This window comes from Austrofundulus limnaeus, unplaced genomic scaffold, assembly GCF_001266775.1.
Source record: "Austrofundulus limnaeus strain Quisiro unplaced genomic scaffold, Austrofundulus_limnaeus-1.0 Scaffold105, whole genome shotgun sequence".
Lineage (NCBI taxonomy): Eukaryota > Metazoa > Chordata > Actinopteri > Cyprinodontiformes > Rivulidae > Austrofundulus > Austrofundulus limnaeus.
The window spans coordinates 1,692,805-1,720,555 of record NW_013952507.1 but is presented as its reverse complement, the minus strand read 5'-3'; the positions used below and the strand labels follow the sequence as shown (position 1 = coordinate 1,720,555).

The 27,751-nt window shown below is 41.7% G+C and overlaps 4 protein-coding genes across 9 annotated transcripts in view; 1 reads left to right on the top strand and 3 right to left on the bottom strand.

Annotated features, from left to right (window-relative positions):
* Positions 1-6,640, bottom strand: part of mia2 (MIA SH3 domain ER export factor 2) — a 15,913-nt gene extending 9,273 nt beyond the window's left edge. The window contains exons 1-6 of one of the 5 annotated variants that reach the window (XM_014013771.1): positions 6,211-6,640; positions 5,984-6,117; positions 5,548-5,634; positions 4,785-5,412; positions 1,765-1,917; positions 1,580-1,659 (exon numbers count right to left, since the gene is read on the bottom strand). In XM_014013771.1, coding sequence (XP_013869225.1) covers positions 1,580-1,659; positions 1,765-1,917; positions 4,785-5,412; positions 5,548-5,634; positions 5,984-6,117; positions 6,211-6,331 — 1,203 coding nt within the window. In that variant the 5' untranslated portion in view covers positions 6,332-6,640. Of the gene's footprint in view, positions 1-495; positions 687-1,189; positions 1,386-1,579; positions 1,660-1,764; positions 1,918-2,051; positions 4,761-4,784; positions 5,413-5,547; positions 5,635-5,983; positions 6,118-6,210 lie in introns of those variants that run through there. The other 4 variants (XM_014013772.1, XM_014013770.1, XM_014013774.1 and 1 more) reach the window with 4 other exon arrangements.
* A 130-nt stretch (positions 6,641-6,770) lies between these two features.
* On the top strand, positions 6,771-9,400 carry gemin2 (gem (nuclear organelle) associated protein 2). 2 transcript variants are annotated; one of them, XM_014013776.1, is made up of 10 exons: positions 6,771-6,990; positions 7,124-7,208; positions 7,361-7,450; positions 7,564-7,623; positions 7,735-7,857; positions 8,111-8,155; positions 8,222-8,290; positions 8,648-8,758; positions 8,923-8,981; positions 9,121-9,400. In XM_014013776.1, exons 1-10 carry the CDS (start codon positions 6,866-6,868, stop codon positions 9,155-9,157), a joined length of 804 nt encoding a protein of 267 aa, XP_013869230.1. In that variant the 5' UTR covers positions 6,771-6,865; the 3' UTR covers positions 9,158-9,400. The 2 variants fall into 2 exon arrangements, with proteins under 2 accessions (XP_013869230.1, XP_013869231.1); XM_014013777.1 differs by having other exon boundaries at positions 8,923-9,016.
* Positions 9,401-9,955: 555 nt separating this feature from the next.
* pnn (pinin, desmosome associated protein) lies at positions 9,956-14,942 on the bottom strand. The gene is made up of 9 exons (XM_014013768.1): positions 14,805-14,942; positions 14,388-14,480; positions 13,793-13,864; positions 13,509-13,584; positions 13,274-13,368; positions 13,101-13,176; positions 12,082-12,237; positions 11,806-11,944; positions 9,956-11,680 (listed from the first exon to the last, which is right to left on the bottom strand). Exons 1-9 carry the CDS (start codon positions 14,915-14,917, stop codon positions 10,428-10,430), a joined length of 2,073 nt encoding a protein of 690 aa, XP_013869222.1. The 5' UTR covers positions 14,918-14,942; the 3' UTR covers positions 9,956-10,427.
* A 690-nt stretch (positions 14,943-15,632) lies between these two features.
* On the bottom strand, positions 15,633-27,751 carry fbxo33 (F-box protein 33; the record flags this gene model as incomplete). The annotated part of the gene is given in 6 exon segments (XM_014013769.1): positions 15,633-23,087; positions 23,208-23,505; positions 23,978-24,186; positions 24,290-24,450; positions 25,347-25,457; positions 27,169-27,751. Coding segments are annotated over 6 exon segments (1,485 nt in total). The 3' UTR covers positions 15,633-22,821.

Sequence of the window (27,751 nt, the reverse complement as noted above, 5' to 3'; positions counted from 1 at the left end):
TATATATACAATTGTAAAACTAGTATTAAAGCAGCGTGTTTAAAAAAATTACAACACTTTCCTAATTGTATTGCCTCTTTGCAAAACAGGAACTTCTGTTTGCAAGAGTGTGGGGAAAAAAACTGCTGTTTTTAGAGGCAAATGCAGTTCTAATAAGATAATAACATACATCTCAACAACAGAGAACATTAACAAACACCTGCCCGAAAGGAAAAACAACACGAAAGACAAATAAAACCTGATGAAAGTACCAAAAAAGACTGCAGCAGCTAACTATGCTAATGATCATAAACACGTTAAAATACAACATAATATATGGCATCAGTCTTGACAGCTAACCAGCAGCACAGTCAGAACACACACACGTCTAAAATTCAGGAGTAAAAAATTACAATCAAAGCTATTAAAACTAAAATATTGCCGTGTTTTTGATGACACTCCGTTATATCTGCTGTGGTGGCTAAATGGGAAATGCTAACCGAACCTGCCACCTACATCTTTCACTTTCTCCACTGCGATACTGTAGAAAAACTCCGCCGTGGCCTGGAAGTCAGCCACCTTGCTGGCCAACTGCTCACTTGTCGGATGTTCCGCCATGGCCAAATTATATAATATGGTCTAAAATTTAGTTTAAAATATATACTGATTGGAAAGCAGAATCCCGTCAGCCGGGTTAACGGCGATTTCACATCCTATTCACAACACCAACCCTCCGGAGGATACCACGTCCACAACAACGTAGTGGAGCGCGACAAGAATGTTAAATATTATCTGGAAATTAGTTATGAATGTTCAATCAAACAAAAGTACAATAAAATTACAGTAGTTTAAGTTAGACAATTATAAAGAAAAACACACCGTATATGCATTTTATTTAGATCTGTGCGATTACAAATATTTCTCAACACCCCCATTGCTGTAAATGGTTTAATCCAAACGTCACCAATTGTAAGATGCCACACTGACACATCGGAGCGCTTTCAAAGTGACACCGAGGGAAACAAACAGGTGTTTACAGCAAAGAAATAATCCATTTTACTTCACTAAAAATTAAAAACTCAAAACAGCTGGCATAATCAAAATATATATCCCCCATAATAGTTTTATATATTATTCAGATACGTTCCCAGCTTTGATTTACAACTTAGACAACTTCAGTTCCCACCGAGTTTCTAAACTTTACACTCACCGCTCTGGTTTCTCTTTCCTCCATGTGAAGCTAGATAATTTCCTGGCCTTTGAAATAATAATAATAATAAAAAAAACAACTTGGCTCCGAGTCTTAAAAACTCAAATGTGAGGGACAGTCAGTGTCAAGCAGAGCAAGGCTGACAACTGACACGAAGGCAAAGCTGGATTCCAGGGGGAGAGTCGGATCAACTTGTCCAAGGCGTAAATGTCTTAAAGGACCAAGACACTATCACATTAATACAGATTTCACTGTGCTGTAGTCAGGATTGCATTAGGATCTACTTCATGTGATCAGGTGAATCTACATAAATGTATTTGTTTAAGAGTTTTTAAAGCTTTTAAAATAATTTAGTGTCAATGTCAAATAAATGACATTCTCTGTACCTACCTTCACAGTGAACCATATGAGGACGTCCTTGGAGTTTTCAATCATCCCAAGACAAACGTCCAAAGTCTGTTTCATAATCCCTGGAGTTACAGTCACACATATAATCATGTTGAAAACATTTTGTATTTTGCACAGCTGCAGTTCAAACTGATTTTAAAACTTGCTGATTAATATTCAAGTCATACCTTTCTTTTGTGATCCTGGTTGTGTATAAGGGAGGGATGCTTCCTCTGCTGCACCGCTGCCTGTTTGATCTTTCACCGCTGTCATCTGCTCGTCCCTGAGGTTGTCTTTCTGTTCTTCTCCTTGAGTTGAACATGTGGCACAGCTGGGCTTGTCTACATGTGAGCAGGAGACTGTGTAAATGCACTCTGACGACAAAACACATTTACACCTAAACAAACGGGTTTGGTTAGTTTAGAAATATCAATAAAATCAGCCGTGATAGCTTTAGTGACGTAGAGGAAAATACCTTGATGTTTACTGACATCTGATATTCCTGTGCTGAAAGTGACTTTGATTGTTTTCAGTAACGTTTCCAGTTTCAGAAGTGCAAAGAGGGTTCTGGTCTTTTCTTGGTCTTCCTGTGGTGCGTCTGTGAGCCTCGTTTGTGGGGCTACCAGCCTCTCCCTGTGGTGATCCAGAAGCCTTTCTATATCTGACAGTATGGACTGATCGTCCCCTGCAGTCGCGCCCTCTGAACTACCCAGAATGTAATCTAAAAACTGCAGCTTGTGTCGTCCAAACAGCTCTGACAAAACAGCCGTCTCTCCTGCGCTCATGTGGGTGAGGAGATGCGTGTACGGCTGGGTGAGGGGGCTTGTATTGGTGGGTGTTTCTGTGGTTGAGGGAGCAGTGGGATGAATGTTTTCAGGATACTCTGAGGTGGGGACTGGATCAGTGGTGGGGTCCAGATCAGGCTCAGAGACTCGTGTTTGTGACAGCTCTGCTGTGTTTGTGTTAGAACCCTCTGCAGACTCTGTAGATGTCACGGAGGCTGTTTGAGAGAAAAGCCCCAAAGCATCTYTGAACAAACCAAATGTTCCTCTGCTCTCTGCTGCCTCAGCAGGATCGGTTGGATCTTCTTCACGTTCCGATTGAATCTGACTTTCAGTAGAGTCAAATGTATTCCCATCATTGTGAGATCCACTCCCAAATGTCGTGCCATCGGTTTTCAGTATTTGCTCCTCAGCCACATCATTTGAGTCATCGCAGACCTCTGTTGTGTTTTCAGCCATCCATGCAGCAGCTACATCTCCATCCTCAGAGCCACCTCCTTCTTCCACCTCCTCTTTGCTACCTCCAGAACAAATCTGATTTAAACCCTCAAGCTGGTCTTCGTCTTCATGCCCAGTTTGCTGCTTCTCTGCTGCCTCCTCTTCAATCTTTTCATCCTTTACTTTCTCAGATGTTGCTTCATTCTGTTTTTCCTCCCCGATCTCCTCCACCATTTGTCTTTCAGGCTGTTTTTTTGTTGTTTCGATGAACGATGACGCTGAGCTGTCTTCGTCCAGTGTCTCTTTTTTATTGCTTTCTAACACTGGCCTCCTGATATCCTTCTCCTCTTCCATTTTCTCCTCAGATTCTTTAAATCCCTCCAGTCTGGCTGGATTTTCTTGGTTCTCTCCCTCCTTCATCTCCTCTACCTGTTGATTTTCTTCATTTAGCTCTTCATTTTCCTCGTTATTTTTCTCATTTTCATTTCTATCCTCTGCCCCCACCTGTTCGTCTTTCTTTACCTCATTCTCCTCTTCCTTTAAAATCTGATCTTTCTCTCTCATTTCCCTCTCTGCTATCGTCTTTTCCGCCTCTTCTATGATTTCGCTTTCTTCAGTTTCTGTTTCAGGAGCCAAAGTAGATTTTTCACTCAAAACATCTTCTTTGATGTTTGTTGTCTCCCTCCCAGTTTCTTTATTTGGATCCTTCAAACTTTCAGCATCACTAAGAGTTTTTGTTACTTCTTCTTCCCTCTGTGGAGACCCACGAGTCTGATTCATGTTTGAGAGGATTATTTTGCTGTCTAGGATGACGTCATACAGACTTTTATTATCAGAATGAAAGAGTTCAAATTCCTGGGAGCTGCCCTCCAGTCCCAACTCTTCATGACTGATCTTTGTTTCTACATTGTCGTCAGCTAGAGCTGGGATTGTTGAGTTGCCGGCGTTTGTTTCYGCTGCTAAAGGTCTCAAACTTTTCTCATCTGGGATAAACTCATCRTCTCTCTTAAGTGACGATGACTGATTTTGCTCTTTGCTTTCCTCTGCCTCACTGCTGATTTGACTGTCCTCGGCTGACGTTTCAGTCCGAGTGGTGAACATGTCTTTGTGAGATGAATTTGTTGCGTTATCAGACGGCTCTTCTTTCTGAGCACCACCTCTAAAGTCGTGTTTTACCGCCACGTCAGATTCTACGTTCTGTGCTACGGTTGTGACATCAACTCTTTTGGGTGTCTGCTCTTTTGCATCTTCCTCTTTACCTTCAAATCGATCGTGAAAACGGTGATCGGGGCCCAGACTGCTCCCAGACGGTGTCACAAAATCTTTAACGTTACTCGTATCAGTAACTTCATCTACTACTGGCTCCCTGGTTTCACCTTCTCCCACATTTCCTGCTGAGTCATGCCTCTTATCCGTGGCCATTTCCTCAGATCTGTCTTCTGTTTTGTTGTTGTCATCTGTTTGGGAAAAGCTGTTGATCCTGGAGGACATTTCTGCAGCAGCCTGAGGTGAAACATCTTTCTGATCAACCTGAAGTTCATCTTCAACACCTAAGCTATTGCTCTCCCTTGTGTCAGAGTTATCATTTATAATATTGGGACTGCTGTCAGCGCTGACCGGCTCTGTGGATGGGACACTTGTAGGTTCCTCAGCTCGTGATTCTTCGCTAGTTTCAGTCTTTACTGTTATTGAAGCCTGTGATTCATCAGTATCCAGATTTTCTGCTTCATGGGATTTGTCCTTTTCGATGTCCTTAATGTCACCTTCTTTATCGTCAGTTTTATCATTTCCGAAACCTAACATGCCCCCAATCCCCATACCCATCCAAGAACCAGATGCCTCCTGTTCCTGCTGCTTGTCAGCGTCTCCTAAAAGTTTTGTTTCATCTCCTGCATCCTGTTTGTTCTGTCCAAACCCTAGCCTGCTTGAAAGCCCACCTCCCAACCAACCAAAGGTCCCCATCTCTGTCTCTTCTTCTTGTAACTCACCGCCTTCCAGGTGCAGAGACATCCTCCTACTCCAAAATTTCTCCACAGGTTCCGTTTCTTGTTCTCCGTTTTGCTCATCTTCGGCGTGCACAGCTTTTTTCTCTCCGAGGCCGAGCCACCCTGTCACGGTCGAGGTGTACGATTCCTCTTCCAGTTTAACGTTTTCTTCCACGTCGTCTGGTTTTCCATCCCGCCCAAAGCCCAGCCACCCCGTTACAGAAGATGTGAGTGAAGAATCTGCTCCGGTATCTTTCCCTTCGTCTTCCCCAGCAAGTTCGTCCAGACCGCCAGAAGAACCTAACCATCCTGTCACTGAAGAACCCAGCCAGGAGGAGGAGGAGGAGGGAGACCCACCTTGTTCTTTCTCAGTCGCAGGTGCCTCATTTTCTTCCTCGTGGGGCTCAGCGGCGTCACTGAGGTTTTTGATTTCTTCTTCGGCTTCTTGCGCTTTAACCTCAGTAAAGACATCAGAGGACATCGAGGAGCCAGCAGCATTTGTGTCATGAGCGTTTGGGTTCATTTGGATGGTTTCTGACTCCTGAGTTTGTAAGTTTTCATCGTCATCAGCATCCAGATCAGTGGTGTCGATAGGATATCCAGACTCATCCATACAGAAAAAGTCAGACTTCTGCAGAAAAATGAAGATAATTGGAGGTAAAACATGCATACAGTAATAAATGCTCTATAAAAACACATTTTCATTATAATTTTACACATTTCTTTTACAGATAAAGTACTTTTTAAGTCTTGTAACTAAGTTTACCTGCGTCTCCACTACTATTTCAGTAGTTGCATAAACTTGTTCTTCTTTTACAGCATCCTTTGGGAAGTACCCAAACTGTTTGTCAATCTGAAAATTTTGACAGACTGAGTTACACGAGGCAGACTAACATGCAGATAAAATAATAATAAAAGTAGAGCTGACAATATAAATGACAAATGGGTCAAAGCAAAATCCAAATGTCTGTTTATAACTGGGCATAACGATACAGGAATTTGATATACATGTACCCAAGCTGGGTTCTAACAATCATGCAACAAAAAGCTACAGGTATCAACATGACGTTATCACAGCCACTCATTAATTAAGACTTATCTCTTTGACAAATAACCTGAGATAAGTGACTATGTGCAGCATTTAGTTCTTTAATCGTTTTAGCAGTATAACAAGAAGAAAAAGATGAAAATTCAATACATACACTGCCTGCCCAGAGGTCTTCCCTTTTTCCAGTAAGTTTGTGGTATACAAAAATGGTGTCTCCACGTCTAAAGCTCAGAAAACGACAGTCCTTACCGTGGTGATCCTTTACGGCCTGCACTCGGCTCATTAGACCTACACATACAAAAGTGAGGGAACAAAGAAAAAAAAGATTATAAAAAGTGACAGTCTGTATCCCGTTTCAAAGATTGAAAATGTTTTTCTTACTTTCACACTCAGAATCTCCACAGATCTTGTAGTCGGACAACAGGCCCACGTTTAAGCAAGGAAAAATCACAAAAACTGCTCCCACCATACACACTAATTTATAACCCAGCGAAAAATCCATTTTGGGTGTTTTAGCAAAAGCGAATCAAGAGAAAATATTCATATCAAAGTTGAAATAACTCCAGCCAGTTGTGCTGGCAAGTGGACATTGCCTCTGTGCTGCTGCTGTCATGAAACCTGAATAGTAAATGAAACGGCCCAGATAAGATACAGGCCAAAAAGCAGATAATCATTAACACGCAAGACCTACTTATTACACAAACTATCTGCTTTTTAGGCAAAGATTTTAAAATTTTAATGAAAAACAACAAATTCTATAGTTTACATTTACTGTGAATACTATTAATCAAAACAAACATGTTAGGAGGTTAAAGTGTGAAAATTGTTTGGACTTTGAGCTTTTAAAATTATAGACTGACTGTGGCGTTTGTTACTAGGGCGACACCAAAAATCTGTCGCACAGAAGCGACGTCATCATCGCGCGCGTTTATTAACAAGATGGCGTCCGTGTGAACGCAAATGGGTAGTTAAAGGAAACTCGAGCACTTCGGGCTGGTTTGGGTGTTTTATTCGTGCACAGTTTAGCTCTTAAAACATGAAGTCGGACGTGGAGGAGTTAATGCCGAGGCTGCTGCCGCTGGACTGCGGAGCTGCTGCTTGTGAAGACCTGAACTTCGGTGGGACGCCGAGAAACCCCCAAGAGTACCTCCGACAGGTCCAGTATGTTCATTCCTGAACTGTCACAGCTGTCAGGAGGATCCGATATAATATCCTGACCACCAATAACAGCACAGTTGTATATTTCCCAGATCTACCTCAGTGGTTCGGTTCACGAGTTTGATTTTTATTTCAGGTTGGAGGCATCAATGTGTCCAGAGGTGGTGGTCGCTCAAATAGATCCAAAGAAACTGAAGAAGAAACAAACAGTTAATGCATCTGTGAGTGAATAAACTGAATATATTTTTGATCAGAAAATGAATGATTTTGTGCAATACATTATGCATTTGAAATTAGCATTTAATTGAGCAGAATTGTGCTGCTATGTTATTTCTGACTTTGATCCTAAAGTAAAAGAGGACCATGTTTCCAGGTGTCAGGATGCCATGCTGCTCCTCTGGGTTTCTCCCCCAGCCTCAGGTGGCAACAGCAGCAAGTCAGTAGCTTTTCTGATGTCAGACAGGTAAGATAAAAATAGTCAGCCATTCCTAATCAAACTTAATGTTTGTCATTTGTTAAATGTGTTTTATTGGCTTGTAACAGTGGTCCTAATCCTTGTATGTTGGGCTTTTTCAGAGCATCACCAAGAACAGGAAACACTGGAGTAGCCAGACTCTGGATGATAACGTACAGATGGTTAGATGTTACACATCTCTCACCGCAACATCACAGTGATATTGGTGAATTTGATTTTTGTTCGTGTGTTGAAGTTTGAGCCATAATGCTAATTTTCCCCCCCGTTTACAGCCAAAGTTAACAGATGAGGAAGGCTGGAAGAGGTTTTGTTTAGGGGAGAAGATTTACCAGGGCGCCTCATCTGACCTTGCAGACCAAGACGCAGATCAAGAGCCAGCATTGGACTACAGCAAGGTCCTAAAAATATTTATTGTAAAACTAATAAAGGTTTCTATTCTTTAGAATTTTAATGAAACACAAGTTGAAGTGAATACTAGAACGTTGGAAGACTTTTAAACTTTACTTGTTACAAAATAGAATAAAGCCAGAGCAGATTAAAATTATAATTTTGCAGTCTGTATAGAAACAGTAGATGTTCCATATAACTGTTACCTAATTTAATGTGACCATAAAAGATGAATCTTTATGTTAACTTGTCTTTGTTTAGATTGGCTTCCCTCCCTTCCTCAGCATAGTAAGCAGACTAAATCAGGTAAGTGATGCAAGATTTTATTTATTAACACTTATAGTTATCCTCCGGTCATTTTTCTGTCTTTAGTCCACAGTTCTCATGTTGTTGGAGATTCTTATAAGCTGGTTTGAAGAGCGAGAATTTGTTCCGCAGTTGGTGAGTTGACTTATTACACCTTTATCTGTGTTGTTAAAGAGCAAATGTTCTCTTCTTTTATATATATNTATATGAAAATAGGGGCAGATAAGATTTTTTTTCTTTCTGAAAACTTTCATTTTATTTTATTAGTATTTTTTGTATGTGAATTTGTTTTGTTTTTAAATGAAATGAATAAACATTTAAATTAAGTCAGTGGCTTAAGATTAGAATATTTTGTAGGGTAGGAAAAAAAGGCACATAATTTTCTGGGAACTCAGCACAAAACGGTGATCATTTCCTTCATTGATTTATTATTTGTTTTTGGTGAATATATACAGTAAGTTTTAATCTTATTTTCATTTCCTCCTGCTACAGGGTTGTTGGTTGTATGCTTTGTTGGCCTGTTTGGAGAAACCTTTGCTTCCTGAAGCCCACTCCTCCATCCGACAGCTGGCCAGGAGATGTGCACAGCTCCGCAGCACACTGGTACGATCCGTCAGTTTTAGGCTGTAGAATCACAACTACCAGTTTTCACATGGAAATCTGATAAAACATATTCAATATTCAGTCCCTGCTCTGTTTGTAAGTGAAACTTTATTTTCCTGACAGATTTTGACTTGTATTTTATTGAACATCTATTGGTTTTGCAGGACAGTCAGGAGGATGAAAAGCTGCCCGCCCTCAACCTACTCATCTGCCTGGTGGCCAGGTGAAAAGATTACATCATCCATGCAGCTATATGCAGTCAGTGCAAAGAGAAACAGGGATTTATGGCATAAAATGCTGCAGCCTAATTTAATTTGATAAAATAAAAATATGATGAGGCTCACTAACTCTTTATCTTGCAGGTACTTTGAACAGACTGATCTGGCAGACCAGGATTAATGAACAGGAAGCTGAACTGCTCAGTGGCTGATAAACACCGATGTTAATATTAATGTTGCAGAACAGAGCGAACCCAAACAGACTCAACCAKGAGCAAGACTTCTGCAAAAGTAAATAGTTTTTTTTTTGAGTAAGAGCCTACGATACAGCCGGAGAACGTTAAAGCAGTGAAATAATTGTAACTTTTTAAAGTGTTTTTTGTATGAATATAATTTTGAATTAAAATTGGGATTTCTACAGTAATGTCTGGACATTTTATCACAGCAAATCATAATTACAGACTGCAAACAAGTGGAACAAAAACCTCATTACTCAAATCGGTTCAAATAAATGTTTTTCCAATTAGATAAATATATTTGATTAATTTCAACTGTTTTGTTTGTTGAAAACTCTTAAAATCAGGATTCCTACAGCTTAAGGCAAGGTAAATTTAAGAACTCTTTAATGCCACTTGAAATTAAATTTAAGACCAACTTCACAATAAACAGAAATGGAAAAAAAAAAAAAACCCACAGCGTCACTTTTATCCAAATGTTTATTCTAACACAAAACAAATATTATTAGAAGCATTTCGTTTTTTTTAAAAGAAATGTTACCAATTATTTTAATATTTGAGACAAATTACAATCAAACTTATAATGTGTTAACATTTTTAAGACCTCTGAAAGATAATGATTTAAGACATTTTAAGGCTAATTAAGGTCTTAACTTTAGATTGATAAATTCAATGCCTTTTAAGACTTAAGGATCTGCGGAAACCCTGAAAATACACCCACTAAAAAAGGGAGTGATCAAACATTTATGCCAAAACTTCAACTTTATTTAAAGTAGATTACAGTGTAGAAAAAAAAAACAGTTGAACTAATTACACTTGACATTGATCAAATTGTTGAAATTGGTAAGAATTAATATTGTCACAATGACATGAAGCACAAGAAAAGTACTGTATCTGAAAAGTTTTACCAAAACTCAACATCCAAGCTTCAGCATCTTCTAACAGTTCTTGTTCAACCCCAAATACCAGAATATTGGTTCTCCAATCTGACCCGTTTACTAGAGACATTAATTAGAAAATCACATAAGATGGCACTTACAAAAAAAAAGACATCTCTATGCAGTTTGACTAGTGACCAACAAAATTTGACAAGAGGTCTGTTTCATTAAAACATCCAAGGATAAAAAAAAAAGACATGCAGTGTTTTAAAGAAATGTTTAAAAGCAGTCATCTCACGTCAAAGTAAACTGCTGTTTTTACTGAAGCTCAATCACTTCAGCGTCTCTTGTCCTTCCTGTCTCTATCTTTCTGCTCCCTATCGCTTCGGGAGGACCTGCCCTTGCCTTCCTCGTTCCTCCTCTTTGAATCCCTCCCTCCTCCTCCCTTGTGACGACTTCTTTCGTCTTCCTTCTTCTTGTCTCTGCTTCGGTCCGACGGCCGCCTCTTTCGCTTGCCGCCGTCTCGGCTGCGGCTGCTGGACGACGAGGATGAGGAGGACGAGGACGAGGAGCGGCTGGATCCGGAGGAGGACGAAGAACTGCTGCTGGAGGAGGATCCGGACGAGGAAGAGGAGGAGCTGTTGCTGCGACTGTGGCGCTTCCGCTCTTCCTTCTCCTTCCTCCCCCTGCCTCTCTCCTCATCCTCCTTAGCAGGAGTCGTTGCGGGGGTCTCCTGGGAGTCGGGGAGCATTTGTGGGGCCTCCTCCACAGATTTGACCTCCACCAGTTGCTTCTCATGTGTGGGACTCGGGACAGGATGGGGGGAATCCTGGGCAGGAACAGTGGAATCCTGTGCAGGAAGGGGGGAAACCTGTGCAGGAGCGGCGGAGGCTGCTGGAAGTTCTGGGCTTGGAGAAGCCCCCTCTACCACTGGGGACTGCACTGGTTCTGTTGCAGTGGGGGTGCTGGCTTGGGCCAGATCATTGTTTGCTGACTCCTGGTTGCTGAGAGCTGCTTCAGGTTTCTGGGGGTCCGGAGTCGTTACATCTTGAGGCTCTGCGGGCCCCTGCTGACTGACTGTGTCTACCTCTCTCTCTTTCCCCTCATCCTCCTTTTCTGCCTTCTCTACCTCATCCACCTTTTCTGCCTTCTCCTCTACCTTATCCTCCTTTTCTGCCTTCTCTACCTCCATCTCCTCTGACTCTGGACTCGCCTTCTTCTCTGCCTTCTCCTCGTCTTTCTTCCCCTCCTCACTCACCTCCATCCCTTCCTCCTCCTCCTCCTCTATCTTCTTCAATGCGTCCTCACCTTCCTCCCCTTCCTCCCCATCTCCTCCCTGCTCCGTCTCCTTTCTGTTCTCCTCCTCTTTTTCCTCCTCCTCGTCCTCATCTTCCTCCTCATGTTGCTCCACCCCTGCATGGCCTCTTTTACCTGTTCGCTTGTCTGCCTGACCTGCTGGCTTACCCTCCGCTGGGTGGTCCGTCCTTGAGAGCGCGCTGCTGTCCTGGTCACGGTTCAGCTGCCGCCGCGGACGCAGCTCCATCTTGCTGAGGTGTTCTGCGAACGCCTCGCGCCTCTCCTCAAACACAGCTGACGAGGAAAACACGGAAAGAAAATACACAAATTATCGAATACAGGGACCGGCTACTAATACACATCTAATGTTCCTTTACTGCAAGAGATCAGTTTTATTCTAAATCTGTAACTTAACCAACCATTTAGCTTCTTGGTGGATTCCTCGAGGAGTTTCTGTGTTGCGGAGCACATTTTTCTAGGCCGGTAGAAGATGTGAGGTTTTGTCTTTGTGCGAATATATTTTAGTAAGTGGTTATTGTGGCAGGTCCACTCCTCTTGCTGTGGTGTGAGAGAAAAGGTGGAACATATATTATTTAATACAACAAGAAAAAACTATTGTAAACATTTAATAAAAACATTCAGAGTGTTTAATACTGAAGCTATAGAATAAAGACTGCTGAATGATGTTTTCTTACCAGCTGAGCTAGTTCCACTTTCTGTTCCAGCAGCCTCAGCTCTGTCTGCTTGGCTCTCCTCTCTTCGAACAGCTCTTTCTTTTCATTCTCCACCTTCTTCCTCTCAGCCTCAGCTTGAACCTCGAGCTTCTGCTCGATCTCTGAACGCCGCTTTAACTGCACAGAGAATCAGAGTTGTAAAGTAACCAAGTACGAATACTTTACTGTACTTAAGTTGAATTTTTGGGTATCTGTATTTTACTTGAGTAATAATTTTTCAACCTACTTTCTACTCCTTACTTTTTAAAAAATGGGCAAGTAGAAAGTTGTTACTTTTATTTCATTTTGCTTGTTTTAATTCCAGCTTGTTATTGTATTAAATAAATACTATCCATATAAACTGTGCCTCCTAGATAGAATGAATTTAATTGTGGTTGAATGAGAAGTATAAATATATAAAACTCTGATATTGTATTAGTTTGTACACAAACAAATCATGTCACACTCCAGCAGGACATAATCATTAAAATAAAAAAATACCGTACATAAAAAGTATTTGTATTTCATGAATTATTTTGCATTTGGCCGCAGCCCTCAGATAGATTTTCATTTTGGGGAAAAAGCTTTGTGCAGCCTTGATATATGTATATAAACTGAAACAGCTGGACCAGTGCATCCTAAATTTAACATCAATTATTTTAATACGATATAGTCCTTTCTGCACTTCTTTTGGGAGTTCACCTAATAAACGTCCTTACAGAAAATCTAACTGCTCATTTTAAATAAATGATTTTACTTTTAATATTTAAGTACAAAAAATATCAGGTACTTTTAGACTTTTACTCAAGCAATATTCCTAAAGGAGACTTTAACTTTTACCAAAGTAAATTTTGGTAAGATACTTGTACTTTTACTCAAGTATCACTTTGTGGTACTTTATACAACACTGCAGAAAATGGATGATAATCACGCATTAAACCAATATTTACTGAATATTTACATTTCAGGCTAACAATATGTAAAATACACACAATTCTCACCTTCTCTGAAGAGACATTTGACTCCTGTTTAAATTTCTGCAGCGTCCCCATCAGCAAACCAAACATGCGTCGATTCCTGACAAAAAGCAAACACATTAATCTTTATTTTACAGATGTGTCATTTATGGACCAACTCAAACTCTGGATATAATTCAGTGCTTGTGTTGGCCTACCTTTGTTTGCCTTTTTCATCCATAGTTTGATCCTGGATGAGATCTCGACGTGTTCTCTCCTTGGAGGTAGCTACAACGGACGACTGCAACGCTGGCTGAAAAAAAGATAAAAAGGTAATAAAGTGGTTAATTTAAAAACATCCCAAAAGTGACAAAGACAGATAATGTAAGTAATTAAAGGAATTATTTGAAATGCTGATATAGGAAAAGTACAACCGCCACAAAGTTCTCTAACCTTTTTGACATCGTCATCATCCTCAGCGTCGCTGTCGTGACGTACGTCTCTCCTGGCCCTCTGATCTCCTGCCAGCCTGCAAAAAGATAAAACATTAAAGTATTATATTATAATAAAGAGATACAAACATCAAAAACATTATCTGCTTCTTAGTCAGAAAAATAAATAAATCCAAGGGCTTTAATCTTTGGAAGGATGAAACTAAATGAAAACTCTTTCTATCTCAATTTAAACACTCCTGCTTGAACAYCAGTACCCCTCCAAAATAAAAGGCAGAATCTCACCTCAGCAGGGCTCCTTCAATGTCCCTCTGCTTGGCAGGTGGGCCGCCGCTCCCCATATCTGAGAGACTACGCCTGATAAATGTGACAAAAGATTATAATAGAATCAGGGTTGCCATTTAAAAACAAACCTAAAATTGTGTTAGTGCACTTTGGTATCTTTTTGTCATGCGTGTCATTTATTTCTTCCTGCAGCCAGCTTCTTCAGCCAAGAAGCCACCAGCAGCAAATACAAAAGGGTCTGGATAATATTTAAAATTACACAACGACTGGAAAGAGCTTTAATGATTATTGTACATCTGTGATTACATAGAAAAGATATGAAGGTATACATCATTTCTTATTAAACATGGAGGTGCAAATGCATCAAATGTCGTTTTTGAAAACTATAAAATCTCCAACTGAGAATGTGCTCTGGACAAGTTCAGTTTAGAAACATTAAACGTAAAAACTATCAATAAACACCATGATAAAACTAAAGATTTGTGTAGTTGAAGAAAACTTATTTGAGGGGTAATTTGACATTAAAAGACAATGTAACAACAAATGGCTGAGTTATTTATATGGTGCTGTAGGGCCTAAGGTGTCTCTGGATTACCTGAGCAAATTTATTCCTCTGCCTCTACCTCCTCCTCCTCCTCCTCCTCCCAGGGCTGCCATGGGGCCGCTGAGCCGACGGATCTGGCCCGGTCTGTAAATGCAAAAAAATATTCAGTTCGAGACTTCGCCTCATTCGTATTGAATGACGGGACTCGGACAATGCCTGTCGGGCCTAAACACAGCTGACTAGTCTTGTTAAGATTTTATGGGTCACATTGAGATTTACCATTTCTTATAACTGTTTGTTTGGTTATATCACGATCAGTAAACATGCGATGAATATTACAACATGGAGCGGCCCGCCTGGCTGTTAGCCACCTCATGCTACATTAGCACGTTTCTTCAAGCAAGCCTCGTTAGAAAACAAATGTAGAAATGCACCACAATTTGAAAGTTGATTTTTGTACATTTTTACCTGGTATCATTTGGATCTCGTCCAGTAAGTTTGCGAATATTATCATCCACATTTTTTAAGCTTTCTTTGGCCTTTTCGAGCTGATCTTGCAAACTCCGCACTGCCACCGCCATCTTGCTAGTTAGCACGGGTCACGTGCTCTTCTCCTTCTAGCTTTAACGTTTTACGTTCCTCTTGGATCGGACCAATCACGTTTCGTGTATGTGCTTGACCAATCAGCACAGACTTTGGGAGCGACACGCCTCCATGTCTCGTCTTCTTCTTCGGTCACATAATGTGAACAGCAGCAGATAAAACGTTTGAGCGCCACCTATGGGTTCATATAGAAACAGTTATCCCCCCTTTAAAAATATGTTTAAAATTTATTCAAACCAAATTCCATCTCCCTAGAAAATATGTTATTTTTTAACCAATTACCTCTTTATTCTTCATCAGTAATTATCTCTTAGGTATTGCTTTGGTGTATTTACTGTTCAACTTCTCAGCCAGCACACACTTTTTTCTGAGAAGTTAGTGAACCGAAACCTCCCCTCACAAGTTTTCATTTGTGTTTTTCAAACAAACAGAAGTAGTTCCTGTTTCCTGTGTGAAAGCTCAGCTGCTGTTTGGTGCACTTTAAGACAACCAGAAAATACCACCTCTTTGTTTAGCTTTGATATGAAAGAGAATTGTTTTGATGAAATACAAATCGCTCCATCCCAGTTATAACAAAAAACAGTGATTCATTAATGACGACTACCTGTGTGTTTGGACTGTTTCCAAGTATTTCCAAACTTTTACTTGAAACCAAGAGAAAAGAATAAGAAAGAACGAGACAATGCAAGCAGATGACTTTCTATTGTTTTTATTCACTGGCTAAAAGAAAAGGAAGCATTCATTCAACATCAAGTCAAATCAACATTCGGCAGGTTGGCCTATCGAGTGTATTCCATTCATGTCAATCCAGAGGTTTTTGGTGGAGGTTTCCAATGTGGCATCTAAGTCTCTACAACAGGACAGTGAATCGACACAAATTTTCATTAAAATCTGTCCTCTTAGATAAGAGAGAGCTCTTTCCCTGTAGACTACTCCAAAAAACAGCTGGAGAGATTATAAAGATGTTTTAAAATGTAAACCTAATAGTTTGTTTCTAAGGACATTGTTGTGGTTCTGCTTTGCTTGGTCTTATGATTCATGCTGTTGAAATTTGGAACCACGCCTCAGCCTGTCTGCAGATGGAATTCAGGTGAATCAGTGTGTAGAGTGACCTTTAAAAGCCCGCAGGTCTACGCAGAGTGGATTGGTAAACCTGCAGGTGTATTTGAAATATGTCTGTCCAGCTGTGTTTTGGCTGTGGTCTGGCTTTACACATAGGAAGATAAAAACCCAGCGCGTACTTTAGCAAACACAGTCACACAGGAGCTTTACACTCGGAACATTCAACATCGTAGATGGTTAAAACCACTTCTGCAAAAACAAAAGAAACTCAAAACAACAACAACAGAAAAACTCACAATAACATAACTTCTACAAAGTCTGTGTGATTTTATAATATACTTCATGTTCATAAACTGAACCTGGACAAGTGTTGCATAATAGTATAACACGGTAATGCATTGTTGATACCTATACAAATATGCACTGTGTGAGTTTATCTATATATATTTATATATATATCTATTTATATAGTTTATATTTCTTCCTCTGTGGTTTTCTAAAGACGCAGCCGGGCGCTGTCAGCACTGCTTTTGCCCCTTTGTGGCCACTAGTAAGACTGCTGTTATTGCAAACTGTCCTGATTTTAAACAAATGCACAACATTCGTACCACGATAAAACTGGGGCCGTCTAGCCAGTCTCACAGAGACCAAGAGTGAGCCTGCCGTCACCACTGCTGCCGCTGGGCTGGCTGACCAGAATCAAAAGATCTCAAGACGAAACGATTCAAGATCTCACAAATCATCGTAAGGCCAAGTATTGTCACTGCAAGTTCTTATTATCTTCATTTCTACTCTGTGACATTGAGAGACAGACAGGAAAGAAAGGCGAAAAAAAAAAACAAAGTTTGGATTATATGCATTCTTCTTGCATAGTTGTGAGGCTGGACTGGGCAGCAGGCCTGCCTGCCTGGTTAATTAGGAGGTTTGGCTCTCCAGACTTGACAAGAAAGACTTTGTTCAGCAGCCAGGAACGTCCCAGCCACAGTATCTGAGATCTGGCTGCCTCACTGAGTGTGAATATTTATCAGCTCCTTGACAAACCCGGGCRTTTCACAAATCTCTGCATGCATCCAAAGCAACTGGCCAGGCTATTTTTCTCCTTTTTTACCAGTGTCACTTTGTAGAGCTAGGTAGTAGCAGGTAAAGCTTTGCTCATCATCCTCAGCTCTGACTGGTCCTGAAGACTGGAGAATCCAAACTTCCTGCTAAGAGCCCAACTGTTTCACTGAAAGCCTCCTCCTACACATCGCTAATTGTAAAGCATTGGTCGTCCGTGTCTTTAAAACACACCGGGATGTTCGTCAACATTTCTCACATTTCTCTGTGAGGGTTGGTCAGTCCTGCATGGTGGTCTATTGTCGTAGCGTTTAGGGACAAAACTAATCTGTGATGAAGACTCTGATACGATCTACTGTTTCAGAAACAAAACAAATCAAAAACGCCCAGAACCACGTTACTACTCTTTCAACAGCTACTTTTAGTTCCAACAACAAAGCAAATATCCTGAGCATCAATATTACAAAGTTGGCATGGAGTTGGCAACTAGCAACCTGTAGTTGTGTCTTTGAATGTGTGTTTTACGCTGACGCAGATCTGATAGGRTCTGCAACTTTGGTTCTAAAGAAAACACACACTCGATAGGTTCAGAATTGGCTGTCAGGCATCAGAACCCAGCTTACAGTTCTGTGATTACAACAGTTTCAACACAACTGTTTCAGATGGAGTGAATTAAGAGGCCAGCTCTGACGTTTCAGGAGCATTTCATGAAAAACACAACAAAAAAACTCAAACAGGGCARAACGAGCCGGCTGGAAACACCCCTCCAGCAAAGAGCCTGCGCCCATCCTGATCTGTGCAGCCGTTTAACCATTTTTCATAGCAAGCTCTATAAATCTCACCGCTAACAACGTATATCACAGTTAAACATCTGTCTGCTTGTGCTGCGTAAATCAGTCCAGCTCGACCTCAGTGCAAGAATGGTAAGACCTTCTTATGTTTAGCCTATAAATATCCAGCTTCCTCCTGTTGTAATGTGAAGATCTTTAATTGCCAGAGGGGTTTAGAACATGAAGACAACCAATTCAACGGCCTTCATGTCAACTGCAGTCACAACAGTTGTTGCATTTTGAGCCTTAGAGGTGATCGGACGCACGGCGTCGCAGAAACACACAGAAACAGTTGCTACGATCACTTCTGAATAGTTTGCTCAGACCAGCTGCTAATCTGATGTGACTCATCAGCATGATTCTTTCAAAAACAAATAATTTAAAGTAAAAAAACAAACAAAATATCAGTTTATAGAGATTCGCCGTTGCTCACACATCATAGTCTTGTAGTTTGCTAAAGAGACGACCAGAAATCCTCTCCCGTTCACGTGGAATGTGCTCCYCATAGCAGCGAAACGACTGTGCAGCTTGAAAACCCAGGAACCCAGGAGGTTTCTCCCGGCCGTGAGCTGCCATCAGAAACAGAGAAACACTTGGAAGCATCCGTAGGAGCGTTCGGCAAATCGAACCCAACTGGTTGTGCTTTTCTTTTACCTCCGCTCGCTCCTCACAGTGAAACGTGGCGGTCAGAACGGGGGGCGAAAGGAATACGACGGTGAGCTCTCCGAGCCCTGGCCACTCTACACGCCCGTGCTCAACTCGACAAATCTGGCTTTGAATAACGATGTCTCGGCAACAATGCACCCTGAGAGCCGTTGAGAGGTAACAACTGTTTTAAGATGTGCAACGATGTTCCTAACCCCTTTGTCTACCGGAGAGAGGTGTCCAGTAACGCCACCCGAAAACCTTTCATGTCTACAAACCGCTGCTGACAGAAAACTGCTTTTCTCACAGGTCTGCTTTGGTTTGGTTCATTACAACCTCAAGACAAGACTGTTAACAGGTTCCAAGAGCAGAAAGGTTTGAAGTACAGCACAGACAGAACATATGAGGTGTTCGGTGAGATAAAAAAGGCGGGAAATGTCAGATCACAAAGTAACAGAGACAAGGGTGTCGAGGATGAAACAATAGTCTGTTTATCGACGGGGCACTTCAGAGAGACCTGTGATCTTTGGCAGCTTCAAAACACGTCAAAGGAGGAGAACAGATCCACACGAGTGAGCTAAAGGGCCTGAGCTATTGTTGCTGTCCAACCTCCTCCTTTGAGAAAACCATCCRTACCCTGAGTGCGAACTATTCCTGTTCCCGATTCACGCAGCGGCAGAAGTGATACGACTCCACGGCTGAGCAACCTCACTTCCTGTCAAATGTGCACACATGCATTGTCTCAGGTGTGTGTGTGTGTGTGTGTGTGTGTGTGTGAAATGTACGAGAGCTCCGTGACTGACAGCTTGTTCACATCTTATTCTTTACTGCACACACGAAAAAAAGAAGCCAAGCACACTCAAAGAGAAGTTAAACCACTGGTGCAGAAAAACGCAGCCACAGGAACTCGACGCTGCTTATTTCAACTGAACGAACATCAGCAACACCGAACAGGAAAGCGCCGACTTAAAGCTGAAGTTTAAAAAGCGGTGAGACTTTATAAACTTTCACATGGTTCCAAATTGACCTTTTGTCACCAACACATGGGAAATATTTTCCTCTGATCTTTTTTTTTTTAAACAAGGATTTCATTTTAAGGAATTTAAGCATTAAAAGATAGAGCTGTGGATCTTTTCTCTTAAATGTTGGATTTTTAATGTTTTTTTTTACAGCTTCGTCACATAAATGTTTCCAAAGACTCGTCTATTATCACAATTCATCATTAAATTCACTTTATCGTGGTCTGTCAATGAGCCATCAGGTCAAAAATAAGTTTTTCTAGATGTCTAAAGAGGAAACTTACAAGCAGAATAATGTTTTGTACAATGTTGGAGTGGGTAACTAAAACGTCTTCCTTGCTGAGCACAGCTGGTAAAAACAAAACAAACCACAAGGACCGAGTTTAACTCTCCAAATGTCTGATCTGAGAGTAGAAAACAGATGAGAAAAGCAGCTTTCTAAAATCAGTTGGAAAAATAAATAAAATGTTTACTAGCTCAGACCCACTTCGACTTTACATTCCAATAAAAAAAGTTGAGCTTTCTGTGTCTTAGCTGGAATCAGAACACAGTGACCTTCCAAMACTTCCAATGACACGCATAAAAAAGACAAATGGGGGATCTTTCTTTCTTTTTAAAAAAAGGGATGGAAGAGAACACAAAAAACAGCTTTTGTTTTGAAAATATGTTGGCATTTCCATCCTGTGCAGGTGTTCGAGTGTGCGACGCTCTTAACAGCCACAGCGCGCCTTTCGAAGAAACTCTTGGTACCAAAGTGCATAATCCTGAGATATAAACCAAGGACTTCACAGATTATCATGGCAAAACCATCCAGGTCCTTTAAACTTGAGAGCAAACATTTGGTAACCACAGGCCCATCACAAGGCCCGACTCATTCTGAAGCCAGTAAAGTGCTGGCTGACAACAGTTCCATATCAGGAGAAAAAATAACAACTGCAGGTCAGCCTTGTAAACTCACATGGACCTCCATTTTCTACAACCTGTGTTTTAATAACAATGCCTGAGCTGACTCTACTGGGCGATTCTGATGATGCTCATCTTAACGTTCGTTTTCTCGGTAAAACCTTTAAAAAATATCTTCAGAAGACACCAGAACACAGCATTTCCATGGGAGCACCATCTGTTAGCACGCTGGGCTCAGTTAGCATCTAGCGACGCTCACGTCTGCCACCAACTCAAGCCGTTTGGTCTAAACATGCGTGAACACGTTAGCACTTTGTGAACGAGTATCAAAAAAACAATACCACCTGGGTCTGACAGATCCCTTCAGCTCAGACTTTTTTTTAGGCCCAGCAGGTCACATATCGACAGCATAGACACAAACATGTGCAACGAGCAGCTAGGTCTTGCCATTCTTTAGCCTTTATCAACCTTAATCTTTGAAAACAAATGTATGATTAGGTTTGCTGACCCTCTAAATCAAAGCAAAGTGAGGGTATTTTTTTTTAAGATGGCAAGAGAAACAACATCTACAACAACAAGAACAACTCTATCTGAAAAGACTGGGGGTGTTAGCAAGGCAACTGTGACTTAAGAGGGAAAAAAACTGATTGTTTCGCACGTCCTACTCGTCAACATCACCAATCTGATCAGAGCGATGTTACAAGCCTTCCTGAGGTGTCAGAGAAACTTTCAGCCACAAAAACGAGCTGCACATCCTGAAACCTTATTGTGCTAAACGTGCCAAAGACATAAAAAAAGCAGTGTTTGGCTGTGAGCGGCGCAAACGTTCAAACGCAAATATTTAACAATTCAGCAGCCCCCCGCAGGATGTGCGTCTGCCAAACGTCTGTGACAAATACTGCTATTAAGTAAGCACACAATGAAAAAAAAAAAACAAAACAAAACACAAAGCTCACAGGTACGTGTGAGTCGTTACATTCAGTGTATCCGTTCCATTTCACTGCCCTTAATCTTGAAATGTTATTGAATGAGAAACTGGTTCCTTTACAGTACTGCTGGTATGTCTGCCTCCTGAGAGAGCTGCGCCTACGGAATACTGCTGTTGTTTTAGCACAATCTCGTCAAGAACTTGGAGGAAAAGTACAAAGACTTCTCTAAAATAAATACATGGCATAAACAAAACAAAACGAAAGCAGCTGTCTCCTTCTAGAACGATGTGAGATATCAGAGCCCTTCTGACGCTTCAAGGTCAGCAAGTAATTAAAATTACAATACGTAACAGACGAGCTGAAGGACAGGGCTCTGAATCTGAAATATGGATGGAATAATCCAGAATACTGAGACAAAGGAGAGTAGAGATTTACAACCAGTGTACTACAGATCAAAACAGAACAAATGAATGTTGTGTTCTTTAGTTTTTCTTTTTTAGCCTGACTCAGAGACTGGGTCAGACAATCCAGGTTCATCAGTAACTGAGCAGTGTGGGAAGTGTGTTGGCTGTAACAATAATCTCCACAACACCATTAGAAGGGTGCTCAAGGTCAACAATAAAACATTTCGACCCTTAAAAAAAACGCCACTTTTTTTTGTTTACGCAATCCTGCTGCTAAATCACCGGGACTGATTAGCCACAGCTTGCCACATTCCCACCCCGTTGACCAGGTTAGGGAGCAAGTGCAAAAAAATCCCCTTTCGTAGCAACAAACTCTGCTCAGGAAGTTGTTGATTTACACGCTCCAACCTTCACCTCTATCACTAAACCGCATGTCCCGTTCCAGCTGCGAGCAGGAGGATGATAAAACTGGATTTAAATCCACACGAAGCCTTTACGGGCACGGTAACTGCCACACAGGAAATAAAAAGATAACACACAAGAGCAGGGAGACGTGGAAAACAATCAAAAAAGAAAAAGGAAAAAAAAAGGGGGAGCGGGGATCAATACAGAAAACAAATCAAAGTTACATCATACAGAGGCTCTGAAGGTTATTAAGGTGATGAAGAGAGTGCTGAAGACCGGTCCAAAAGACCAGACCAGGTCAAGTGAGCACGACTTGTTGAAGCAGGCGAGTCAAAATCTTAGTTTTTTCAATCAGATCACAAATCAGCATTTTTTTCTAACTAAAAAAAGTTGCTTTATTCAATTATTTCTCTCCCGTTCAAAGGTGTATTTAAAATCATGGAAAGCTGATTCTGTGATGTAATGACGAACACACGGTACTTGATTGTGTGCTAAAACAACAACAAAAAGGTTTTTAGATCTGGTCTGTTTGGATTTTAGGGTTTGATTTGACCTGAGCTCGGTTGGTCTGGTCTGGTCTGGGCACGGTTTCAACTGTGATGTGTCGGTTCGGTTCCGCCGCCCCTTGCCTACATCCCCATGCAGAAGGCCTGCAGCTCGCGGTGGAAGTGTTGGGTGGGCTCCGACAGAACCCCGCTGGAGTCCAAGCACGGGTGCCAGACACGGCTGAGGCCCAGAGAAACCTCCTTCACCAGGTTGTGGACCGGGTCTCCCTCCACGTACAGGGACTGGTCCGGGTCGAAGTCGATGCTCTCCTCTGAGACGGTCAGGACGCGGAGGCTGGAGCCGCGGAGCCTAGAGATGGCCACCAGGTTGTGGGACCACACGGTGTAACCTGCAGACAGGAACCAGGCAGCTGGACTCACTGAAACCATCGCACTTTAAAAATGGAAACTTGGGGCATTTCATTTGGTATTTATTAATAATTTATTAAAAAAACAGACCTAAAACTCACCATGTATTACCAGAACAGCCAGCTGAGTACACCTCCACGCCAGCAGAACCAGGGGGTCCTCGTTGCGGTTGACGCTGAGGTCGGGGAAGTCGGGGCCATCCCTCAGGAGCAGGAAGTGAGTCAGCGTTTTGTTGTACTGCTGAGAAATGAGCTCCAGAGTGGCGTCGCTGACTAGCGTGCTGTAGCTGTCCAGGTGAAGCCGTTCTAGGGGAAGGCTGGGCTTTAAGACCCTGAAGAGCTCAGAGCTGTCCACCTCCAGAGCCATGATGTAGACTCGCAGGTTGGCGCTCACACGGACCTGGGAGGAATCGGATAAATGTTACGAACACAGTAGGGGTATGGAACCGTTCAATACAGTGCTTTAGGTTCAATACACACTATATGTATGGAACAATACAGATTTTTTATTTTATCAGCTTGTCTTCTGAAGATGCTCTGTGTTGAAGGATCAGAGGATCTGTGTTCGACTACTCCACCTAGGCTGCACTGTCGAGCGCAGATCCACTGAGACACTGGCTGTTTCAGCAACATTTAATTTAAAAACTGGAGTTTTGAGGTTAAACAAATGTTCATAAATAATTTTAATAAATTACAAGTTAAAAAGGGCGTGAACATTTCTCTTTTTTGTATTGAAAAAATATCGAACCGTGAGACAAAAATATCGAACCGAACAGTGAATTTTTTGTATCGTTGCACCCTTAGAACACAGGCGTAGAGTTTAGGTTTGTCCTCCTGCGGGTGAAGCCAAAACTGTTGATTTTTCGCATTACCAGCGCCTTCCAGTCCTCCTCCGTAGCGGTCCCCTCCAGCGGTTTGAACTCAAGGGCGGCGCCGTTGAGCAGCAGGGCAAGGCGGTGGAGCGGAGCTCGCCGAGGAGACGCCAGCAAACCGCAAAGCTCGGACGTGAAGTCAGAGAAATCCAAAGCCAGCGAGTGAATGTTGGAGAGTCGGTCCAGTTCCGACGGTGAGATGAGGGGACCTGAGAGGAGCGAGGAAGCAAATCAGCACAGCAAAAAAACCCAAACAAAAACAAAACACCAGCAAACGAGCTCCGTTTTGATCATGTAGTGACAAACACAAACCTAGCTGATGGTCCAGTAAACTGAGGTGCTGCAGGGTTTCGGCGGATTGATTCGACAGGCAAGCCAAGGAGCAGGGAGTCACCAGACCCAGCATGAAGCTGCTGGACAGCCACCTCAGCTGCCTGCTGTTGGAGAGCAGCTCCATGAACAACTGCTGGATTCTGTTCAACACGCAGARGAAGAGAATTAACTGCTGCTCACTGAAATTTATTCAGACCTTCACAAGGACAGAAAAATAAAAACATCTGGACAGTTTAGGAAGAAAAACTGTCGTCTTGGGTTYGTTCGTAAAGACGTTTTCTGAGATCTTGCTTTTTAAAAAATAAAATTCACACTCTGGCTCAAGTAAATAAAAGAGCCAACATGTTGTGGCTGAGTTAAAAAAAATTGATTTAATCGATCTGGATCAATTTTCATTCAAATTTGGCAAAATCGATTCATAAGTCATGTGATCGATTTTTTCCCCCCCATGGGTGTTGTGTGCGATAAAGCTGCGCGTTTCCATGTTGTGTCACTCCTGGCTTGCCGTAGGTTTACATCCGGTTGACGTTCGGCGCTAATGTTAGCTCCCGACAACAAGTTGTTTGGATCAAAACAAACTAAACAAAAGGAATCACTAACGTTACAACTGATTCTCAGCTGAACTTAAAGATATCAGAGGCCATGACAACTTTTGTTTGCAAAGATTTGCACTCGTTATGTGTTACTGTGCGATAGCTTTAACTAATTTAAACATCAATCAAACTGAATCATGAATCGAATCGAACTCCTGTGAATTGAATCAAATCAATTTGGAAAATTTCAATCGATAGCCCTCCTCATCACACTCAACTGGACAGTATTTCATGTAAAATATCCCTCAGAAGCCTTTAAAAGGTCACTTTTTTCAGATCTGTATGTCATTTAGTCATAACAGATCTTAAATGGCGTTAAATAGAAAACACTGTGCAGCAGATAGAAGCAACTGTAAATCTGGAAATCTTTTCTACATTTTATGAAACAAAATATAAACCAACTCCTTTCATTTCACCCAAACAAAACTTTCAGGTTTTCKTACTCATTGATCTTTTTGTCCCCCTGGTGAATGCGATGCAGGTTCGAGCTGTCCAACAGTCCCTCCTGCTGAAGGATGAACGTGTCTCCGTACAGACTCAGCTTCTGCAGGTTTCTAGAGGAGGAGAGGAAGAAATAAAACCACTTAATATTTACGACAGTGTGTTGATGATAAAACGATGCAACCTCRTAGCCCTAACTCCACGCATTTCAACATTTGTTTACGTCTTTACAGCAGTGAGGAGAACGTCTGGTTTTATCCTGAATCACACAAAAAGCAGCCATTTTGACAACCTAATTTGGGTTGTGGTCTTTATCATTGCTGGGCTGAAAGTTATGCACTAAATTTAGTCTGCCCTGCTGGTCTTTTTGGTGCCACTAAAACAAATCAAGCAGCAGACTAAATGTCCTAAATACATGCTTTCGAAGGCTGAAACGGTAAAAGCAAGAGCGTGTTACAATGCACAAAATGATGCTCTCAAAACAGGATGTTTACATTTCTTAGGACAAACAACCAGTCTAAATAAATGCTTAAGTGAACACATGTATCACATAGACAACAAAACATGCAAAATGCTTGATCCACGCAGGTAAATTTGTGAATTAACTCTAGGCACTTTGATAAATGCACTGCTCGATCCCGGCAATGCATGGGTCAGGTTTTTGTGATATTTTTGCTCGTTTTCATGCTTACCCTCCCCTTATCGTTTCGAAATCTATCAAAGTTTTATTTTTGCTTTGATTTGAAAAAATRTTGCAAAAATGTGATGCGAACTATGTCTACGGAGCTCCACACTTTTTTAAACGGTATAATGGAAGTCAATGGAGCACTTGCTTCCTAATTTTCGGCCTTTATTGACCTTTAAATGTTTAATTGATTAAAAAAAAGTTTTGGAATCTACATTGAGCCTTACGAGTAAGAAAAAAAAGAAAAACTGCTCTAAAATAAGTTTGAAATTTTTTACCAAAATCCCTACATCATCATCATTTTCTTTGCGTAAATGATGTTGAGAGGAAGAAAAGACTGATTTTAAACGCATGAAAAGATGAGAGGAGAGTGCTGTCATGGTTAAACACTATTGAACAAATCATGCACAACCTTGTTTCATTATCAGGTTTTAAATATCCCTTTTGAATTCAACAATCAACAGCTTCCCTACATGTCCCTCCTGCATCATCTGGTAAAAAATAAAACACAACACTGTCCAGTAATTAGGTTTAGTCCTAATATAATTTAATTCAACATGAATCTTTGCTTGATCTAAAACCACATGAGATTCAGGGGGTTTGGTTTAGTTATAAACAAAAACAGAAACCCCATTCACGAAATTTCTGTAAAGTTTTCTGCAGAACAACAACAACAAAAAAAACCCTCGTTTGTGTTGATGCTAGAAAGCTCTGTGGGGAGAGAAAAAAGAGAAACCAGGAGACAAAAACAACAAAAGGGAAGGTTTTGGTGCAGAATGGAAATTTCCACAGAAATGAAGTAGCCACTTTTTTATTGCTCAAACAACCAAATCTAGATACAGCCCCACATTAAAGTGTAAACATATATTTGTGCTGATTTAAGCAGCTGTAGTCAGCCAACAAAGCCCTTTTTGCTGCCATTATTGTAGCCGGTTTTAGACACCAGAACAAGATAAAAACTAAACAAGCTGACTCCGAGCTGCTCATTTAAAAATGTCTGCAGAAGCAAAAAACACTGACAGCTCCGCCGCACAGACCTGACGCGGTTACGTAACTTCTACTGTCAGTGTTTGTTTACAGCACAAGGTGAAAAATATTCAGCGACGTAATAACATGAGCACTGGGTTTTAAACGTTTACCTATTGTTTCGGATGCTGGTGAACACGCATAGCATCTGGTCCAAGTAGGCGGCCATGGCGTCCCTCCACCGCTCCGACAGCTGCTGGTCGCCATCCGGACCGAGGGGCTGCTCCATCCTGGCCGACGACGGCGGCGGCTCGTTGTTCAGCGGACCGAGGTTTCCTTCCACCGGGGCGAGCTCCAGCTGCAGCTCCCGCACAAACGAGCCGAACTTCCGCATGAGGAACTCCAGCTTCGAGGTCTCGTCGGAGCCATTGCGGTCGCCGCCGCCTATCCGCAGTTTGAGCTCGGTCCACAGCGCGGGGTAGAAGAGACACTCCCTCCACCGGGAGCACACGGCCGAGGCCCGGAGCTTGTCTCGGTCGGACAGAAAGGAGAAGATGTGGACGATGAGCTCGCTGGGCAAAGCCATGGCTCCGACACCCCCGCACAGAGCCATGGCGAGCTGTGTGAAACAACAACCAGACACAGGAGGAATCTTACAACCGKTTCTCTTCTCTATTTCTTATTTTAGTCGATGCTGCGGCGGTGAACGACGGCGACGCTTCTTCCTCTCGGTGGAAACAAATCGTTTTTTTTTTT